We start from the raw sequence: 21,446 nt of genomic DNA, 5'->3' as shown, positions 1-21,446 counted from the left end.
CACAACACTTTGTTCAACAGTCAGCGTTGTCACACCCACCGTGAACATAAATGCCAGTCAGTCTGTCACACTGTCACCTTACACGTGTCCTCTAGGAAGTGGAGATCACCAAACAGGGCTTGGAACGGATTTTCTGTCCCAGAACATATGAGAGCAAAAGCTTGTTTGACAACTGATGACTGAGCCCCTTATCTACATAAGACATTTTCCTAGGACGTGAGCTATATCAGAACAAAATCTGCCAAGCAAAAATGTCTGGCGTCTTGAGCTTTAAGGTTACATGAAGAATGTTGAGCAAAGACACCGGTCAACAGCAAAATTCTGCATGGGGTAGAAGTGGAAGTTAGGAGGAAGATGCTGGTGTCTCCATCCAGTGTGTTAGTGCTAGAGCTCATGGAGTGCTTTGCGTGTATTAGCGTCAGTGCTTGGGCAATCAGCGGTAGCACCCATTCATGGGTAGACAGTGGCTATAAGACAGCAACAGAGCAAGTGATGGAAGTGAAAACTGGAAATCAATTTCAAAATAAGCAAGTTGTTCCATGTAGCTATTTTTTAACCCTCTGAAACCCATTCACTCTTTTGACATTTCCCTATGCATGCTCCTCAGTTCTGAACATGCTGCATTCGCACCAGAGTCATAAGCGCTGTGCCAAGGTGGATGCAGTTCCCAGAAGCCATGTTCAATATTGTTCCTCCAGGGGACCTCGTGACAAGATGTGATTAGTGAGGTTCGGTTTGGTTCTCACTTCTTAAAACTTGCAAGTTTCCTTTACATTCAGGATTCTTGTTCCACACCTTAGTGTTTTAAGGGGAATGATGTCCAGGGTGGGCGTGTTTGATTCTCACCATCACTGAGGCAGAAATCAGCAGCCAGTAGCATTGACAGACAATGCCTCTGCAGATGCTCTACAAGGGGACCGCCCCGTCCCCAATGCCAATTCTCTCACCTTTCCACCTGAATCAACAGTTATTGGAACACACGCCCAACAATGCTGGCCCTTTGCTGTTCAAAAGCCTTTGCCCCTGGTCCCAAATATAGCTTACCTGGCCAGGATATCCCCTCTCTTTGCTGTTGTGACTGAAAACTGTCCGTGTATTGATTATGCAGTTCACAGAGACACTGTCTGTGTTCCTCACTTTCCAGTCTCCCTCTCCTTCACCTTCCAGAATCCATCTCCTTCACCTTTGGGCCTCCCTTTCCCTATCCTTTTATACCTGAGACTCACAGAAGCTTCCGTTCTGATTAGGTCTATGGATCCAAGAATCCCTTGACTTTTTCATGTTTCCTTTGCTTTTCCTTCATTGTAGGTCCTTTCCATAAGGCTGGAGTCATCATAGACAGGCTGCTGACCTCTCATCTCCTCCTTCCCCTTCTTCCCTGTGAATATCACCTGTGACCAACTACTATTTCAAACATGTTCAACAAAAGTCATCTCTTGTTTTATCTCAGCTAACAGTCACAGGATATGTTTGCTTGTTTTCTGAAAGAAAAGTAACTTTAAGAACAGCTTGAGCAGAGGCATCAAGGAGCAAACAAAAGCAGCCAGCTATAGCGGGCAGACAGCATCATTGGATCGCAGCTGGACTGGGATGGCAGCTGCTTCTGGAGACAGATAGGGAAAATAAGACACTTCTTCAGCCCACTTGGGTGTGACCCCTACTGTGCACACAGCTCAGTGGACAGTGGGCTGGTCTGTCCACTCACTCCATCCCTGGTGCTCCCAAGAGGGACAGGTAAGATCCAGGCACCACTCTGGGCAGGCCAGACATTGGGATCCCACACTGGTGCTGCATGGCACAGGCACTGCTGTGCATTCTGGTGGTTTTTCAGGAACTCCACGCTGAGGGGTGTTATTCTGGACTCGGTGGCTAGAGGGTTCTTTGCTAGAGGGGAGCCGTACTCCTGCAACCACTCTGTCCTACTTAGCCACCCCTGCCCTCCGAGCCAAAGCGTGGCCTGGTTTTTGTCTTCCCATTTAGTTTTCCTCCTTTATTCTCCCTTTTTGTGCTTAATTTATTAAAATAGTTGCTGTATAATTTATTTTCATAAAGTATAAAAAATAACTAAATGGTTAAAATAGACTTGCAGGCCAATCTTAAATGGGTGGGGGGTTCTGGGGTGGGATGGGGAGAGGGAAAGATGTTTTGATATAAACAAAACAAATGCACTTTGGGTGTGTTTTGGTATTTTTCTGGGCATAGAGGGGTGGGTGTTGGGATGTCCCTGTAGATTAGTTCCAGAATGGGGTGTCTGTAAATACTGTATTAATAGGCATGTTTGACTCTTGTAAAGGGACATTAAGTAGCTGCTGCAGGTCCTGTTGGAAACCCCGTGTATAATTCCCGGTTTTTGTAAGTGTCAGTGCGGGAGACATTTGACTCTTGTGTTTGTATCTCCTTTTTATGATTGCTGTACCGACCCATGTCTTTTTGGGGAGGGATGAAAAGAGATTTGAAATAAAAATGTTTAGAAATGAAAAAAAAAAAGAACAGCTTGAGCAGCATTTTGTTATTTGTTCATTTGTTTTTTTTTTGTTTGTTTGTTTTTTGAGTCAGGGTTTCTCTGTGTAGCTTTGGAGCCTTTCCTGGCACTCACTCTGTAGACCAGGCTGGCCTTGAACTCACAGAAGTCAGCCTGCTTCTGCCTCCCGAGTGCTGGGATTAAAGATGTGTGCCACCACTGCCCAGCTCTTAACAGTCAACAAACAAAGTGCATTTTATGCTTGTCTATGGCTTTCTCTGCCACTTTCCTAAGTAAATGCCACATTCCCATCCATGGTTACAGGTTACTCAGATTTCCATACAAACAGAAATCAGATAGTAGATTTTCAAGTACAAGATGATCTGAGATGACTTCCGTCCTGGCTCTCAGAGACTCAGTTGAGTTTTGCATGAACGAGACAATTTTGTTTTGTTTGTTTGGTTTTTCATGGAGATCTATTTATAACGTATTAATTTAATGTATAATGTTTTAAAGTACAGACAGTAAGAGGTTGAATTTCTTAGGCAAAAGCTAGACTAGAGGATAAATTTCTATTGTGCTCCCTTTAAGGAAATACATTGTACTCAAACCATGAAACAGGACCCTAAAAAAAATGCCACATAATTCAAATTCTTAAAAAAGAACAAAGAAATGCAAGTTTAGTCTCCCAAATTCAAGCATTGTGCATATCACAGAACATCTTGCTTTGGCAGGAGCTGAAGCACTGGCTGACCTGTGGATCTCTAAGAACCTCATAGAAGGCCAAAGAGCAAGAGAGGGATGGGCGTTCTTAGTCCTCTTATTTTATGCATGTTTGATTAATTGTGATTTTGATAAGACTATAAATGTGACTACATAGATGGCTCTGTGGCTAAGAATGAACATTGATCTCCCAGATGACCTTGCTTGGTTCCCAGCACCGACTTGGGGTGGCCCACCCTTGCCTATAATCACAGATCAAAGATGACCTACCTCCTTTGACTTCTGCAGGTACATATACAACCCCTGCCCATAAAGACTCTTATAATGAAATAACTTTAAAAAGAGAAGAGTATGGTAAATAACCATTCATCTACTTGTACCTATTTTCACATATCTGAACCTCACTGTGTGGCCATAATCACACTGGTTCAGGAGAAAAGCCTTCTCTTTCCTCAGCACTGAAGATTTATGTATTTGACTTTGAAGTCAACAACTGTGTAGCCTTTAAAACCAAATCAAATGCAACATCAAATTACCTTGTATTCATTTAAGCTAGTTTTCAGATTTATGGCAGATGGGCTCAGATCCAGACAGCTAGGGAAAGGACAGTCACTGCAGATGTCCGTGTGCAAGGAGAAGGTAGTAAATACATGGGAATTAATTACTTGTAAGGTTAAGGTCCATTCTTGAAAAGAGTCGGGTGCAATTCATCCTGCAATCAATTTGTAAGCACTTGGAGTGTAAAAAACATGTAGGTAGATTGGGCACGAACAAGTCATGCCGAGCAAAACCCGATTTCCCACTCTGACTGTGACTGATTCTCTAGACTGGAAGAATCTACCGATTATAGTCCACTCTGACCTTTGCATAATTATCAGGGCTTTCTCCCATGGAATGGCCATTGACAAACTTGTAAAACATTCTGTGGGTGGAATAATAATCAGACAGACATTGAACTGACTGAGAAAATGCTCTTGGTGTTAGCTGGTAAATGGTATAAGACCCAATTTGTGGTTGTTTGCAAGACTCCCATGACTTTGATCATGGATCTAAACTATCTTTTCAATACAGGTTTTTATCATGAAATGGAGAACATAACTGATTGAAAATGGAAGCAAAGTTACTGTTATTGTGGGATCTCTAACAGAATTCTAATTAGAACCCAAAGTGACTTTCAATAAACTATAAAGGTGACCTAAATCATTTGCAGATACGTTTCAGGGTCAAGGACACTACAAGAAAACCCATTGAATCAACTAACCCAGACTTACAGACACTGAAGTGCCTACCAGGGTGCCTTTTGGGGACTGACCTAGGTCCTCTGAACATATGTTACAGTTGTGTTACTTGCTTGTCTTGTGGCACACTTTAACAATGGGAGCAGGGTCTATCTCTGACTCTTTTGCATGCTTTTGGAACTCTTTCCTCCTACCAGGTTGCCTGGTCCAGCCCTAACAGGAGAGCCTAATCTTACTGCAACTTGATATGTCATGGCTTCTTGATATTCATGGGAGGCCTGTCCTTCTTTATAGAGAAATGCAGGAAGAGTGGATAGGGAAAGGAAGAAGAGAGGTGGGACAGTGAGGGACTGGGAGGAGAGGAGGGAGGGGAAATTGTGATCGGGATATAACAACAAATGAATGAGTATGCTTCTTGTGATTATGACTATTAACCACATGACCAGCGTCTGTCTCAAGCTACATTTCTTATTGCAAGGGAAATACTACTAACATCAGTGATAACATACTTAATCATGGGGCAAAGGCATGGGTGCATAACCTTGATGTCTCAGTCACAGAAAGACTCCTGGCAGAGAGATCTGCGAGTTTCCCAAGTGCACTCCGAGGAGAGTGCAGTGGATCAACTCAGGACAAAACAGGGCTGCGCACTTTGGTTGTCTTCTATTAGACTATGCTCCACTGACAATTTTCTGCAGATTATCTTCTTAGTAAATGGTAAGACATAGCACACTAGTCCATCTAGTTAGGACCCAAAGTACTTACAGGGTCATTTGCAGTAAAAATCACGTGTAAGACCTTACTCACCTGGGGTGATGAGAAATGAGACACTCTTCTCTTTCCTGATCAAGCAAGGTTTTCAATAAATAGTGAAAACTGACCATTTCTTATTGCCAAGTCTGCTCGCTTTTGAGGGGGTAATAGTAATAGCTGGGAGCACGTTGTACTGAGTGATGGTCTGGTGCTTCCTTGACTATGCACATAATGTAACCTTCAATCTCCCTACCAGTATGATCCTGTCATTTTAATTTTCCAGAGGAGAAAGCTTGAGTAGCTACCATATGCAGGCCTGGATAAATGAAAATTAACAGGGATTATTATCAGGTCATTCATTCTTCCACTGTTATGACATGTCTAATCATGCATAAAGGTTGAACTTGGTGCCCATCTCTTTGACACTTTAGAAGAATACCATGTCCTTTATTAGACTACCAAAAGGGGGGGAAAAGGGGACTATAAGTACTATTTTGTTTTGAACTTTTATCTGATCTTATACATATTTAACCTCGTTTTATAAGAGGAGAAGCCTTAAACTTTAACAATACGACAAAAACTTTCATACTACATTGATGAAACATTATATATGTCTGAAATTCGCCATCGCTTGTTATGAGGTAGTTATGATGGATAATCTAAATGTCAACTGGACACATAAACTAGAGTTGTCTGGAAGGAGGGAACCTCAATAGAGAAAATGCCTCCATCAGATTCAGCTGTAGGGCATTTTCTGAATTAGCTATTGATGGCAGACGGAGGGCCCAGCCCATGGTGGGTAGTCCCATGTCTGGGTTGGTCATCCTGGGTGCTATAAGACAGCAGTCTGAAAAGCTAGCCAGTGAGTAGCACCCCTCCATGGTCTCTGCATCAGCTCCTGCCTCCAGGTTCCTGCTCTGACTTCCTTGGGTGACAGTGAAATCTGACTAAACCCTTTCCTCCTCAACTTGCTTTTTTGTCATGATTTTTCACTGCAGCAATAGAAACCCTAGCTAAGAATACAAATTGTAATATTTCTACCCTGGAGTAGTGTTTTAATAACATCCTGGACCTAAGTGACCTGTCTTAGGAGTATTCTTGCTACAAATTCGCTTTTAGTTTTTCTTTCCTATTTTCCCCTTTTATTAAAAATACATTCCTTTCTCATACCATGTATCTTGATTAAGAGATAACAACACAACATAGTAAGATAAAATATGCTAAGTTAAAGTAAAAACCACTACATCAAAGTTGGACAGAGCAAACCAGCAAAGGAAAAGCACTTCAAGAGCAGGCAAAGGAATCAGAGAAACACTCGTTTACACACTTGGGAGTCCCATAAAAATACTAACCTGAAAGCTGTAATATGTCTTTGCCACAGGGTTTCCTGAGCTCTGAGGGGGGTGATTTGATAGAAGCATCCTATATAGAGCTCTGACTTTCAAGGTTTCTCTATGTAATGTCCAGCCATGGTCTCTGTATATGTTCCCTTCTGAGTCAGGCATGCTCAGACCTTTAATGTCAGCACCTGGGAGGCAGAAGCAGATAGCTGATTTCAAGGTCAGCCTGGGCTTCAGAGTGTTCCAGGACAGCCAAGGCTACACTGGGAAATGCCACTATGAATGCTATAAACAGATAGATGATAGAAGATAGATAGATAGATAGATAGATAGATAGATAATTAAGCCTAGATAGATAGATATTAAACCTATAGATAGATAGATAGATAGATAGATAGATAGATAGATAGATAGATAGATAGATAGATAGGTAGGTAGGTAGGTAGGTAGGTAGGTAGGTAGATAGGTAGGTAGGTAGGTAGATAGATAGATAGATAGATAGATAGATAGATAGATAGATAGACAGACAGACAGACAGACAGACAGGCAGGCAGGCAGGCAGGCAGGCAGGCAGGCAGACAGACAGACAGACAGACAGATAGATAGAATATTAATTGGGCCATATGTGAATGCTTGTTACTGTCGATGAAAGAAGCCTGAAATAATGACAGAACAAATGTGTTGTGCTTTTCATTGAGAAAACTTTCTTAAGTCAGACTTTTTGTCAAGATCCTTCATTCTTATGTAGTACTCATTTTTGACTTATCATTAATACTTTTGACATATTTCTGGAACCATCTTAAGCTAATATCAACAAAGTATTTTTAAACACATGCCTTAACTCCTGGATTTGAATTTCTAGTAGTCATTTATTTCAAATAAAAGTTTCATTTTTTATTTGCATAGTTTTGCTGTTTTTCAGGAGACGGTCTCTCTGTGTTGTGCAGGCTGGTCTTAAACAAGAGCTCTTCCTCTTCATCCTGCAATTATGGTTGCCTATTGCTGCATTTGAGTTTAAAATTTCGAATATTATTAAAATACATATTTATGGATAACAGCACAAATGTTTACACCAACTCCTGGATATCTTCAACATTGTCGGCCTTGGTTTACCTGTTGGACATATGGAGATAGGGTTAGAATACTGGCCAGTAGAGATTCTGTCACTCACACCAAAAATCACCTTCCCCACTACTAGTTTGGAATGGCACACTCTGAGCTCCTCATAAATTGACATATTTGGCACATTGAGCCAGAACCCAACTTGGAAAGACACAAAATCTGCTTTGGTAAATGATCTGTCAACTGACCCATGAACAAAAGCAAGATTGGTTTGCCCTTTGAAATAAACCTATTTGAATGTTATTACCTCTAGAGCACCTTGTGTCTCTAATCTTGTGAAAGGTTAGTAGTGTATCCGTCAGAGTGCTATTAGAGTGTGAGGAGATGTCTGCTCTGGACGATAACTGGATGTGGGTTGGTGGAGCTGGAAAAGCAAGATTTACCATCTGCAAGCCCAAAGTAAAGGGGGGCGGGCATGCAGAGAGTCACATTGACCAGGCCACCTCCCCCGTCGGGGTATTTAAACCAAACATCCAAAACCAGCAGACTGTTACAAAGGAAGCTTTGCAAGGCTTTTAAAGTAATTCCTCACAAGACAGAACTGACTCTCTTAAGTCTTCACACAGATTACACTTTCTTTTTGAAAACCATGCTTATAGATTGTGATTCTTTTTATAACACATAATAAAGAAGGAAGAAAGATGGTATCATGCTTTCCTATACTTTATACGCTGTGCTTAAGTAATAGCAAACAAGCAAAATACCTAAAGGGAATTAAAACTCAAGTACACGGTTTTAATTTTTCAACCGAATTTTCTTTTTCAATGTCTTTTATGTATAATCTACGCAGCTCAGAAACTGAAATTTACAATGAAGTTCTTTCATATATTGAAATTTTACCACTAGATTAAAATCAACTTGTCTCTTCTTAGGATTTAATATGACTTAAGCATAACAAAAAATAAGTTACATGTATTCATTACTGAAGAAGTTCCTGGGAGCTCATTAATCGCCTTTTTATTTTAGTATAATATTTTTATTAATTCTTTCAAGTTTCCTATGTGTATACAATGTATTTTGATCAGATTAATTCTTAAGGAGGATCATTTTTTATATAACTGATTTTATAAGGGAATTAGCCATCATACAAACGTGAATATCATGTTTGTTTGGCTGGTTTTCCCTTGGTGCTGCCCATGGAACCAGGACTTCTTACACGCTAGGCAAGTACTTTATCACAGACCTAGAGTTCCCAAACTCACTTTAATCTTTTCTTTTAAAGACCATGAGCCCACAGCTCTGCACAAACTACAGGCACCCTTACTAATGCTGAGAGTGAGGAAACACTCTTCTCAAGGGAAGAGCACAGCAACTGGTTATCAGGTATCAAATGGTCAGCTCTGAAAACATGCAGGAAAATCTATCACTATAAGGTCGAGCAGCTTGTATGCATGCATTTATGAATGTATATGCACATTCATGTGTGAATGAAGCATGAAAACATGTCATGAATTTGAGAGAGGCCAAGGATGCATATATGGAGGGGTAAGTGGAGGCAGGAAAGAAAGAAAATGATGTAATTGCATTATATTCTCAAAAATAAAAGAAGTAATTTTAAAATTATCATTAAAAAAGTGTAAAACTACTGGCAAAGTGAACGTAGAGGTTTTTTAATACATTTAGTGCAAAGAGAAACCCATTCGCCTGCAGTTGGTTGGCTCGTATAGGGTACCTTATGACTGATTACTATATTCCATATCAGGATCTCTACGGTTAATGTATTCATCGTGCTCACCGATCACCTTTGAATGTGTGCACATTAGTCTGGTCACTTGCTGAGGACAAAATCCAGGAGGACAGAGCAGCCTTTAGACTCTGCTCCCTCTGAGCTTTACCCAGGCTCAAAGTAAGGGAGGTGAATGGAAGGTGTTGGTTTCTCTCTTCTTTTGGTGTCACTGCTGTCAAGTGTTTTGTTGTTGTTTTGTTTTGTTTTATATGTGAACATATTTACCATTAGTCACTGGGTTCATCAAATTTCCACCAAAATCTTGGCAGAGAAAATAAGAAGGGCTCTGGGTTCTTAAACATTAGCATTTAAGATTTTAATTTGGGCTAAGTGTATATTAAAGAAATGTTGGAGTAGTATTGTCTGGAGATGGCATCAGCTGGAGAACCTTTATTTGGGAAGCAGATATAGTAGTGATCTGAAAACTCTCTCAGTTGTCTCTGTGTGGTTTCTTTGGCTTAGACCTCTTTCTAACCTCCCAGTACTTGCAGTTTCAGATGGAGCCAAAAGAATACCTTAAACTTTTAGCTGTGAGTTAAAATGCTTTCATACAATTCTTCATGCACCCTTGTACAGCTCAGCCTTCCCCAGAGGTTTTGGTTTCTATTCTCTGTTTCATGAGCTTAAATGCTGCTGTATGTAGTTAGTCTGGGTCATCCATTCTCCGTCTTCCTTGGCTGTTAATTAGCCCTGGGACTGTCAAGTCCTCTTCTTCATCCTCCAGTGCTTCATGTACCTTTCTTCCCTTGGTCTGGCATTGACCTATGCTCCAATAACCAATGAAAGAGGAGGCTATTTGGGTTGTGTCTGGCTCAGAGGAGAAACGTGAAAATGAGAAGAGGTTAGCAAACCTGTCACAGGCTCTTGGTACAGTGGGGCTTTCATGCTCTCTCTCTCTCTGTCTCTCTCTGTCTCTTTCTTTCTCTGTCGTCTGTCTGTCTCTCTGTCTGACTCTGTCTCTGTGTGTATGTGTGTGTGTGTGTGTGTGTGTGTGTGAGAGAGAGAGAGAGAGAGAGAGAGAGAGAGAGAGAGAGAGAGAATGTTCATCACTTCTCAGCCCAGGAAACCTCCTTCATACATTTATCAAAATTAAAGTTTTGGGGAACAAAGGAGCTGCCCCCACCCCACCTACTTTCAAAATCACACTTCCCTTTTCCTTAATATTCTGCATGCAGAATATTGTGCATATATGCATTCCTAGGTACATAAATATAACCTCTTCAATCAGGGCTGACCATTTGGTATTTGATAACCAACTGGTTTCTTTTATTTTTTTCTTCCTTTTTTTAAAATTTAAGTTAGAAACAAGCTTGTTTCACATGTCAATCCTAGCTCCCTCTCCCTCCCCTCCTCCCCATGCCTCCCCACCATTAAGAACTTATATGACTGTGTCTGTGTCTGTGTCTGTGTCTGTGTCTGTGTCTGTGTCTGTGTCTGTGTCTGTGTCTGTGTCTGCTGGGTCCATGCCACATAGGTGTGAGGAGCTGTGGAGGCCAGAGAGTGTATCAGATCCTTGGGGCTGGAGTTAACAAGCAATTGTGAACTATCTGATGTTGGCATTGGGAAATGAATGCAAGGCACAGCCTGTGTTCTTGACCAATTCTGTAAAAACTGATTGTGAAAGAAAGTAGAAGTTGAAAATTACAGGAGGGAAAAGGTGACAGACGAAGAAACCTTCATTTCCTGTGTCCCTAATCTCAAATCCACATCACTGGGATTGACCTGAACTCTGGGCTTGCTTCTGTATCCCATGGCTCACCCTTGGTGGTTTGGTGGCAGAGTCTTTCTACTCCCAGCAAGAGGAAAGAATTAGGTGTGTGAACCCTGAAATACATGTTATATAATGGATCATTCTACATATAACTGCCATATTCATTTGGAAATTTAATCACTTCTTTCAGTTGAGGAAAACAAACAGGAAATGATTTTAAGTTGACTTTAATGAAGTTACCCTTTAGGCTTGTGAAGGATGAATCCAAAGCTGTGATTAATGCCTTCTTTAAGAGAAAAATGAAGCAGACTCTTGGGCAAGACCTGAAGGGTATTTATGAAACAAAGCTAAAAGTCTATAATGATGCAAATGATCTGTGAATATGTCTCCTGATTTCCTGCGGTGCCTGGGGGGGACAGAAAAGTACTGTCTGTGGCTCAGAACAACTGTTTGCTGTTGGCAGAAACTGTCAGCAAATTTCAAACTTAATTCATGATTGTGGGAATTAAGAGTTTGTCTACAGCACCTTGAGAACACAGAGGCCCTAATCAGTCTTGCTTACTTTAAAGATGTCTTTGGGAAAACTAAGCTACCTATATGTGAGCATTTATCCCTCCAGTGTGGGAAATGTTACTGAATACGGAAAAAGTTTTGCCTTGTGAAATCTGGATTCTAGCCAACAATTTTCTACTTTGTCATGGGAAGCCTGCCCTTGTCAGGTGATCCTGCACTGCTGCTTTAAGGAAAATGATGCATTATACACCAGATTATGAAAAATCTTCTGCTATTAAGTCTTTTCTGCTGGCTTTACATTAATGATAATAAACTAAGGGACTTTGGTGCATGGTATTGACTGTTTCTAATGAACATTGTTGGTTCTAAATTGATGATTTATCATTAAAAATGTCTTCATGGAAAAGTCTAGCCAATTAGATAAATTAGAAAAATATAAAATGTCATAGTTAAGTTGACCTGAATAATTCATTAAGTATGCATTGTTACGATATTAGTTGTGCATTAGCTGATGTCCCTAATAATAAATTAGCATGATATTATACTATTGCTAAATGTTTTATTGAATTTTTGAGAATCAAAATTATTGATTATATTTTTCAGAACTATAATGTCTCCAAAGACGTTTAATATGTAGAAATTCTCAACAGACACTGTAATAAAGATAAAATAAATAATAATGTAGATTAACATAGAGAGCAATTTTGAATTATGTGTTTTATTATTTTAATAACTGATGTGTCTATAATTTTATGAAAATAATTATTAAATTGTAGAGAAAACTGTATTTTGTTTTAGGGCATTTAACAGTTTCACAAGGTGTTGAAGTATAGTTTACATTCCAATTTCACTAATTATCATGATGGGAAGCTTAAAATGTGGAAATCATGCTAGGGTGTGACTGAGTGGCTGTGTGCTTGCTTAATGTTCCAGAGGCCTTGGGTTTGATTTCCATCTCCACCACAAACAAACAAACAAACAAACAAACACAGACATTTTTAGTTGGAAGAATCAAAATAGTTTTTAAAAGCTATCATAAAAATTGAATGAGCATCTATTTATTCTTTGGTTTATCTCCTCATTTAGACCCAGTGATAGTGAGATTTCTTTTTCCTGAAGATATTTTATAGGATTTATTGGATTATGATATTGAAAATATTTAAGGTTGTTTCATCTTGAAGTCACTAAAATTATCTAAGTTCTTTGAATAGTAAAAGATTCCAGGTGTTATTTCTGGATTTCACTTATGTTTAAGAGAGACTATAACAATGAATGAGCCTTGGATCTTCAAACTACATCTGAACACATCTAATGAAAATAATATTGGAAGAGAAAACTATATTCTCCCCACTCATATAACAGTCAAGAAACTAATGATTAAACTCTCTTCCTGACTATAAGAAATAAAAGCTACAAGAGGCTTTCCTCAAGTTAACTATATTCAAACATCTGAGTGAGGATCTATGACCCCTTGTCCCTGAGGCCAGGAAGAAACTTTCAGAATATACTAGATGTTAAATATCTTTGGTTTCATGTAAGTTCTCTATTGCATGTACTTTATAATTTGTGGTTTTCTGCTTGCTTTTAGTTCACACTTTGAAAAATGTAGAATCAGTTCCTGGGTCTCTGGAACTGGAAACTGAACTAACTGCCAACGTATTGCCTGGAGATTGTTTGCTGGATTGCTTATGTTCAAGTCACAAAATAATGGACCAGGGAGGAGGGTTCTGTTGAGCTGGGTGGTGTTCCTGTTGTGTTGGCAAGCACATCCTCTGCTAGCCAGACTCAGTAAGCACTGGTATAATGCGGGCATCTCATCTCCAGGGACCTATGAAGTTTAAGATCGAGCCGACCCCCTTAATGAAAGTGCCAAAGAGCCCCTGCGAAACACTGAGTTAGGACACGGATATTCCTAAGTTCCAATGCTCTGGTAGTTTCCGTTCCCTGTAATCATGATAACTATTTATAAACTCCTTCATTAGTGATTCAGTTTGGAAGTGAAATCACCTGTATTTTCTTGTACTGTTCAGTTGCATGTCGCGGTAGATCAGAACTGATCATACTGGCCTAGCTTTCTCGTGTGCTTTGGTCTTGGTATTGAGATGCTTAGCAGAGTTAGGACCTCATCCTTGTGAATCTCTTTAGTTGGAACAAGTAATATATGTATCCATTCCCCTAAAGATGTCATATTTCCCTAGCATTAATGTTAAAACTAACAGTAAGCTAAATTAGCACAGTGTCACTGGACTAAAGCATGATATCATTATAGTACAAAGATATGATTTATATGTAACTTACCAGGAATATGCAAATATACCCTCTGAATATATTACTGATGATATATGTATGCTGTTATAAAATGATGCATGTTCACATCTATCATAAAGTAAGTCACGTTTTTGTTAGATATTTTATCATCCCTTGTTAAGCCAGTCACTGTTACATCCTAGCAAAAATCTTATGTTTTATGGCTTATTCTCTGCTCTCATTGATACAAACTATATGAGGAAAATAGAACCCTAGAGATTTAGTATGTTCTCCAGTCCCAATTACCTGCATCCACTAATTAACAATAGGGGCAGAAATGACACAAACATAAATCATTTTGTAATGATTCTACAACTTTGGGATGCATTTTGCAATTTGAGTTTAGTGATCTAGGGCAGTTCCCTTAACATCAGAAACCTGTGTTACCTCATCAGTACCAGAGATAAACTCATGTCTGAGTTACATAAAGTGTATACAACACATGTATGTACCGAATTATATATCCACTGAAGGTAAAGTCGTTTCCCTGGTCCAGTGGCTAGTGATATGTCTCATGTATTGACCCAAGCCATCTTTAAATCTTAAGTTAAAATTTAATATGTGTAATTTTTTGCTAAGTTGTAACAGACAGATAGAAAGGTAAATGTATGTGTTTTGCTATACTGTTCCAATTTTAAAGAGTTTGTCCTGTGTCTGTACTCACGTAAGGGACAGAAATATTGTTATAATAATACATGAAACAGACGTGTTTATTATTATACTCTGTCACTTTGAAATCGTCTAGGCTTCTATTAACTCCTAGGAATGTCTAAGTTAAGATCCTTGTTATACTATAATTGTTATAATTTATGAATACATAAGAATAAATATATACAGAATAAAAGAAAATGTGAGTTAGGTGATACATGAGTAGCAGATCAGCAATAAACTGATATGCATGCATCATTGTCTCTCAATAATTATAGATTCTAATTTCTCCCATCTGTATAATTTCAACCCCATAATTTTTTAAATGAATTCTGAAGGCCTAATCTTGCACAAAATATGAGTGGTATTTAAGAAAAATCTCTGAAGTGATTTGGCAGCATATCAATTCAAAATAGATATTCCTCCTGTCTCTCCCATGCTTGTCTTTTAACTTTATTGTGAAGAATTAAATAATGACCAGGGTAGTATTTATTTGAAACACCAATCAGAAATCAAAACTCCAAAGTGAGCTTTCTTAATATAGGATATTTTTCACCGAATGGAAGAATTCTCTTTGTGCAAGACTGTCATGTATGTGACAGCATCATGGTTTGGGAGTTCACACGAAGGCAGCATTGCTTGGAATGCTCACATGAGGCAGGCAAACTATTCCTTAGGAATGCTGGCAGGCAATGGGAAGAAGTCAAGGTCTGATACTGCAGTATTGGCAGTATTGATGACAAATGTCACTCACAGTAGAACAGAAGCCGTAGTGTGTTTTATGCGCAGGTGACTGTGAAATTGGATCTTGGTGGGATCTGAATGATTATATCCAAAAACTGTATGCATTTGGAGGATTATAGAATGGTAAAGGGAGCCAGATTGTGTTTCATGAAGACTTAGGTTTTCAATCCACAACCCTTCATTTGTTTTTATCACTGTTTAAGATTTTTCCATAACAGGAGCTTTATATAGAAAGTCAATATTGACACTGCATGTCATCTTCAAGGCTTAAGCAACAACAACCTTTGCTTTGACTTGTGATGGGGGAAGTCCTGTGTATTTGTCAATAAAGCCCTGTTGACCAACAGGGAACCAAGATAGGTGGGACTAGGAGTTGAGGAGGACTCTGGGTAGGAGAAACACAGAGAGTCAAGATGTAACACCATGGGGTAGGAAGCCTGGAAACTTCTCCGGTAAGAGACATACTTAGATTACAATTATGGGGTAATTACTTAAGTCAGAGCTAGCCAGTAAGAAACAAGCAAGGCCAACAGCTTCATAATTAATATAGCCTCCTGTGTGTTTATTTGGGACTGATGTGGCTCTAGACCCAGGCTGGCGGGAAGGCCTCTCTCAAGGAAAAGGTTTCTCTTTACAGACTTGCTTACAAGATCACAGCTCCTGGACAGTGGAAAGCTGCCCATTTCAGAATAATGTTTGTTTTTTGTTTGTTTTGTTTAACCTCAATGTAGACCAGAGATGAAAATAATGGCATTTTGGGTTTTCCTCCATTAATACAAACTATTTGAATCAACATTTTCCTGGTGGAAATATCAGGTTACAATATAAGAAAGATTTTTTTTGGAAAAAAAGAAACATCTTGAAAGTTGACAGACAGCTGTGAAATAAGGAAGAACACTTCTATTCAGTTAAGCTTGAAATAAAAACATGGACATTGTAGGCGGGGACTGTGTTGTGTGCCTTTATTGGTCACAACTTCCAGAAACAGTCTATCCTCCAGGAATATTCCTCTTCCAAACCACTCCATAGCTAACGTCTGATTTATCACGATTTTAAGTGGGAGGAATTGGAAGACAAGAGATTAAGGGGAAGTCCAGGATGAGCCTCAGCCCTCCACACCTAGAATCTGTAATCTTGGCAGCTGCAACTCTAAGTAACCACACAGTTTTCACTTTTTGAGTTACACAAATTTGTAGGTTCATACCATCATCCCAAAACATCCCTCCATGTTTTCTTGTGTGTGTGTGTGTGTGTGTGTGTGTGTGTGAATGTGTTCAGAATTACACATGTGTGTATACCAAGCACATGTCTCTTTACTACCTAGAACCTGGAGATCAAGGTCAGGTCATCAGACTCAGTGGCCTGGGTTCCTGTGCCTGGTGAGCCATCTTGCTGGTCCTGAATCAGCACCATTAAATATAAGGTACCAGGTTTAAAGGTACACACATGTAATCTAATACCTGAGGTGCCAAGTAAAGATTGCTGGGAAATTGAGGCTAATCAGGGCCATGTGAGATCCTATCTCAAAAATACAAAACTAAACAACAAAAAAGGCATAAGAACAGAATGAAAGCATAAAAGTAGACAGGAAGTGATGTCATAGCGTGCTCCAGCCCAGCTGCTGTATCTCCATTCTGCCTGACACGGGAGATGCATGTACTGTAAGAACATGAACTTTCTGGATGGATGGGAGAAAACTTTGCTATGTCCCACAGCTAACACATTTTCAGGATGTCTCAGCCTGCCTTTCCAACGTTGCCTCATTTCCTTTTGATCCTGCATTGGTCCTTCCCTTCAGTCATTCACCAGGACGCTTCATTAGAAACTTCTCTGAGACGTACTTAGGGTGCCCCTGGGCACCTGGAGTTGGTGGTTTTCCCCAGATGAGACTCAAGTAGTAGGCAGCATTTTATACCCTTGCTTTTGGAAGAGAGGCAGTTTTTCCCTACAGACCTGTTCTCTGACATGTTAGCCTGCCCCACAGCAAGGAGGTTTTTGCATTGACATATTCCCTCTAGATGAATAGAATCTTCCCCCAGCTAATGCTGGCTGGGAAAGTTCTTTTGTGTATCTATGAAGCTTCCCGAACAGCCACCTTTGATGTATATTTTGTTATTAGGAAAGGAAAGAAAAATCAAATACCATTTTGTTCAGGCAAACTGTGTCTCGTAGATGAGAATTATTGTTGACTGAAGGCTTTCTCAGATGTGAGCTTTGCCCTTTTCTATTAAACAAAGAGTTACACTGAGATTTCCTTTTATTTCTCCAGAATTTTATTATCTTTGATATGATAGGACATGATATTTCATCAGTAAAATGGATGAGATAACTGTCTTTCCAATCTCAATTCTCTTTTGTTTTCTAAGAAACAAGTATCATCCAAACGAAATCCTCAGTTCAGCGTCACCCTTCAAAAGGGTACCAATATTAAAAAATTTTACTTAAGATATTTTTGTACTTGGATATTAAATATTAATAAATCTATTGTTCCATTTTAGGACCAACTAGGTAGCTATTTATGAAAAGGATTTTGTCAGGCATTGATTTCATAAAGTCATGCCAAGCTGACATGCAGTATACATAATTATCTTTTTCAATACTGACTTTCTTTACAATATCTTGAAGGTTAAGATGTTTATACCTTTCAATTTCTTTTTTCTTACCTAAGATTTTTAATTGTAGAAATGTATGGGTACTGTGATAATTTGATACCTGTTTATAGTATATAACCATTAAATCAGAGAGGTTTCTATTTCCTTATCCTTAAACCCATTTAAATTTTGATTAGCACACCATTGTATATATTTGTGAGTATGATATTTCAATACATATCTAATATTTCCTGGTCAATTCAGAAATATTAACACTTTGATCTATTTCCAGTTACAGAGGTTTAATAATATATATATATATATATATATATATAGTAGTTTTACTTTTAGGGAATAAATAAAATATATGTTCTGGCTTCAAGGAAAAAAATACAGATTCTGTTCACCATGGAGACTAAACCCTTAAATGTTGATATATCTGTGATAACAGAATATCTATATTTAAGAAAATAATGTAAAGAAAGAAAAACTATAGGGGAATATGTTGCTAATTGGGGGAGATATTTAATTCATCATTAAAATCTTTAAACTGAAAAAAATCCTATTTTAATTAGGCTTAACTAGTGTCTGTAAGGCTAGAACTAGTTTCCCTATTATTCATGTTTTGTACATAGTAAATTTTTATTAAAATGAAAACATCAGTACAAAAAAAGAAAAGTATTCTTTCTCCAAGAAAAGTCAACTCAACAGAGTTCTCCTTAAACTCTGTTGCTTTGGGTTTGTTTGATAACAGAACAGAATAATTATGATCAGTAGGAATGCAAATTAATTATCTAGAGGATGTTTAACTCCTTATGAATCTGAAAAGAAGTTCTAAACGCAAATGCTCACTTAGCCAATTTCTGAGAAAACCAAATTACTTCCTAGAGACACTGGAGAAGATTCACCAACCTTCCCTTCCACATTTGGAAAAGAATTGCCCAGTGCTCACAAAGGAGAGTTGTTCTCTAGTTTCTACTTGGAGACCTTGAAATGTGCAGGCTTCATCTGATCCTGGGCCTAGAAGGGAGGGCATAGTTCCAGGTACAGAAAAAACTGATAAACTCAAAGGAGCTTCTCTTCTTAACCCTTTCTCACCCAACTTACGATGTGAAAATGCGATGAAATCCTTGATGTAGTTTTCCACAGGCACTCATTTGTGGAATGACTTCTGCGATGAACCAGTGAGTCTAACTGTTTCCACCACCTTTTTTAATGTACCATGAAATTTAGAACACCCACATGTAGGAAGGAAGAATTCCTCTGTTGATAGAAGTTTTTCATTCCACAGCTCCACATCAGAAAGGCCAGCTGTTGCTCAAATAGCGTATATTTATAGTGACAATCCAAGCTGTCCCATGGTTTTCTTGCTCACTATAGCCATCTTAGTTATGTTCTTTATAGCTGCATCATTTAGCGATACAATTGTTTGATGAGTCTCTGGACATGGTTATTTGACTGGTTGAAAGGAATTTGAGAGAGTCAAAAATATTACATCAGCCGGAGAGGCGATGGCACTTGCCTTCAATCCCAGCATTGAGGAGGCAGAAACAGGTGGCTCTCTGTGAGTTCACGGCTAGCCCAGTGTACAGAGTGACTTCTGGAACAGCCCCAGGGCTACACATGGAAACCCTGTGTTACATAGAGTAAAAATTAAAAAAAAAAAACATTAATTTTAGCACACCTTTTCCAAATGCAAGCAGTTGAAGTGGATTACAACCTATTAATACAACCTACTAATACATATTGTACTTATCAATATGCATTTGTTATTATGTTAATGATGAGCCTTAGCCCGTTGTGTTTGCAGTCGGCTTTGATGAGCTTCTATCCAGTCATGAGATTTTCTGAAGTTTAATAATACTTGGAAGAATAACTGAGCCATTTTTAGAAGGGCATTAATTGGCAACCTAATATTAGCTGATGTGTTTTAAACTAGAGATCATAGGGGTTTTCTGATTTGTGTACTAGAAACTATGTTGTAAATCAAATCCCATTGCTCCTCAATACTCCATTAATAACTTAATCATAGAATTGTTTTTCCTGGCTAGCTGCACACCAAGCGTGCCTATGTTGTGCTAAGACTATAGCTCGGTCATAGAAAACTTTCCTATCGTGTGTGAGGGCAGGTTCGAGTCTCAGCATCGTCAAATAAAGAAAACAGTATGTTGTTAAAAGTAATGAGTGACCTTGGGCTTTCTACAGATAGTTCGTTCATGTCTGCTGTCTTTTTTGCTCTCTAGAGTTTTTCCGCGAGCTGCTGGAGAATGCGGAGAAGTCCCTAAACGACATGTTTGTCCGTACCTATGGGATGCTGTACATGCAGAACTCGGAGGTGTTTCAGGACCTCTTCACTGAGCTGAAGCGATACTACACAGGGGGGAACGTCAACCTGGAGGAGATGCTCAACGACTTCTGGGCTCGGCTCCTGGAGCGCATGTTCCAGCTGATAAACCCCCAGTATCACTTCAGCGAGGACTACCTGGAGTGTGTGAGCAAGTACACCGACCAGCTGAAGCCGTTCGGGGACGTGCCACGGAAGCTCAAGATTCAGGTCACACGCGCTTTCATCGCTGCTCGCACCTTCGTCCAGGGCCTGACGGTGGGCAGGGAAGTTGCCAACCGTGTTTCCAAGGTAACAGGGGAGCGTGATGTCTCTTTAGTTGGTCTTCTTCTTTTCTCAAAAAAAATAAAAGGCCTATGAAACAAATTAAGGCAAAAATTCTCATGCCAGGAGAGTTTATCTGCCCCTAAAGGCCTTATATGTATGTCCAGGCTTAAATCTGATTGTTTTTTTTTTTTCCTTTGCACAAGAAAGAGTTTTGAGCAATCCCATACAGTTTTGGCAATTAATTCACGTAGCAGAGTTTTTCATGAGGAACACAGTATAAGGCGGCTTGCAACCGGCAAGATTGGGGCATGATAAACTCTCACGGACTGACCGGTCGACTCAGGTTCTAGTACTCCCTTGGATGAAAACCGTCTCCGAAGGTGCTTGAGGAACAGCGGGACAGGGGAGGGGCTCTTGGCATCTCTTGGTGATCAGAGTGGTGCAGCCGATTAATGCTGAGAGAGGAGCCCTTGTCCTGCACCCAGACAGCAGAGTCACTTGGGGGTGGAGGTGGCCGTCGGAGTGGATACAAAGTGTAGGTTCTGGAGAAGAGTCCCCTGGGTTGTCCTTCTTGTAATTCCACGCTGCGTGTTGTGTTGGACTTATGAAAAAGATAAATCTCTAATCTACTTTGGGGCCCTGAGGATAATGTCTGTAAACCCTTAATGCAAGCCATCACTCTGGGCCACTGACTTTCAACAGCCCACAGTTCCTCTGTTTCTGCTTAAGCTCTGCCTTGACATTTAACGGCTCTTAGGAGGTGGGCCTGCCCATTTATGAGGTCAGCCCTACAAATAGCCTAAAAGATGATTTATAGAAGAAGTAAAGGGAAAACAATATATAAAAGAAGCCTGGTATTATCGTTCTTAAAGAAGGTCATATTTGTACAGAGATTATTGTCAAATAGTATTTTTTATTGCAGGTCTGTGCCCAAGAGTCCCAGAGTTGTTTTTATCTT

General features: G+C 39.4%; 1 protein-coding gene and 1 long non-coding RNA gene across 3 annotated transcripts in view; one reads left to right on the top strand and one right to left on the bottom strand.

Moving 5' to 3' along the window:
- Positions 1 to 21,446, top strand: part of Gpc6 (glypican 6) — a 979,345-nt gene that overhangs the window by 440,260 nt on the left and 517,639 nt on the right. For both annotated transcript variants that reach the window (XM_005079407.4, XM_005079406.4), the window contains exon 3: positions 20,121 to 20,512. In XM_005079407.4, the coding sequence (XP_005079464.1) occupies positions 20,121 to 20,512 (392 nt within the window). The remainder of the gene's footprint in view (positions 1 to 20,120; positions 20,513 to 21,446) is intronic.
- Positions 7,363 to 20,266, bottom strand: LOC121140768. Its single transcript, XR_005877677.1, has 3 exons — positions 20,182 to 20,266; positions 18,985 to 19,509; positions 7,363 to 7,628 (listed from the first exon to the last, which is right to left on the bottom strand). It is a non-coding gene; the product is annotated as an uncharacterized LOC121140768 (long non-coding RNA).

The sequence above is a fragment of the Mesocricetus auratus genome, unplaced genomic scaffold (genome assembly GCF_017639785.1).
Source record: "Mesocricetus auratus isolate SY011 unplaced genomic scaffold, BCM_Maur_2.0 Super-Scaffold_2245, whole genome shotgun sequence".
Taxonomy (NCBI): domain Eukaryota; kingdom Metazoa; phylum Chordata; class Mammalia; order Rodentia; family Cricetidae; genus Mesocricetus; species Mesocricetus auratus.
Note: the sequence above shows the minus strand (reverse complement) of the source record. Positions and strands in the feature narration are given on the sequence as shown.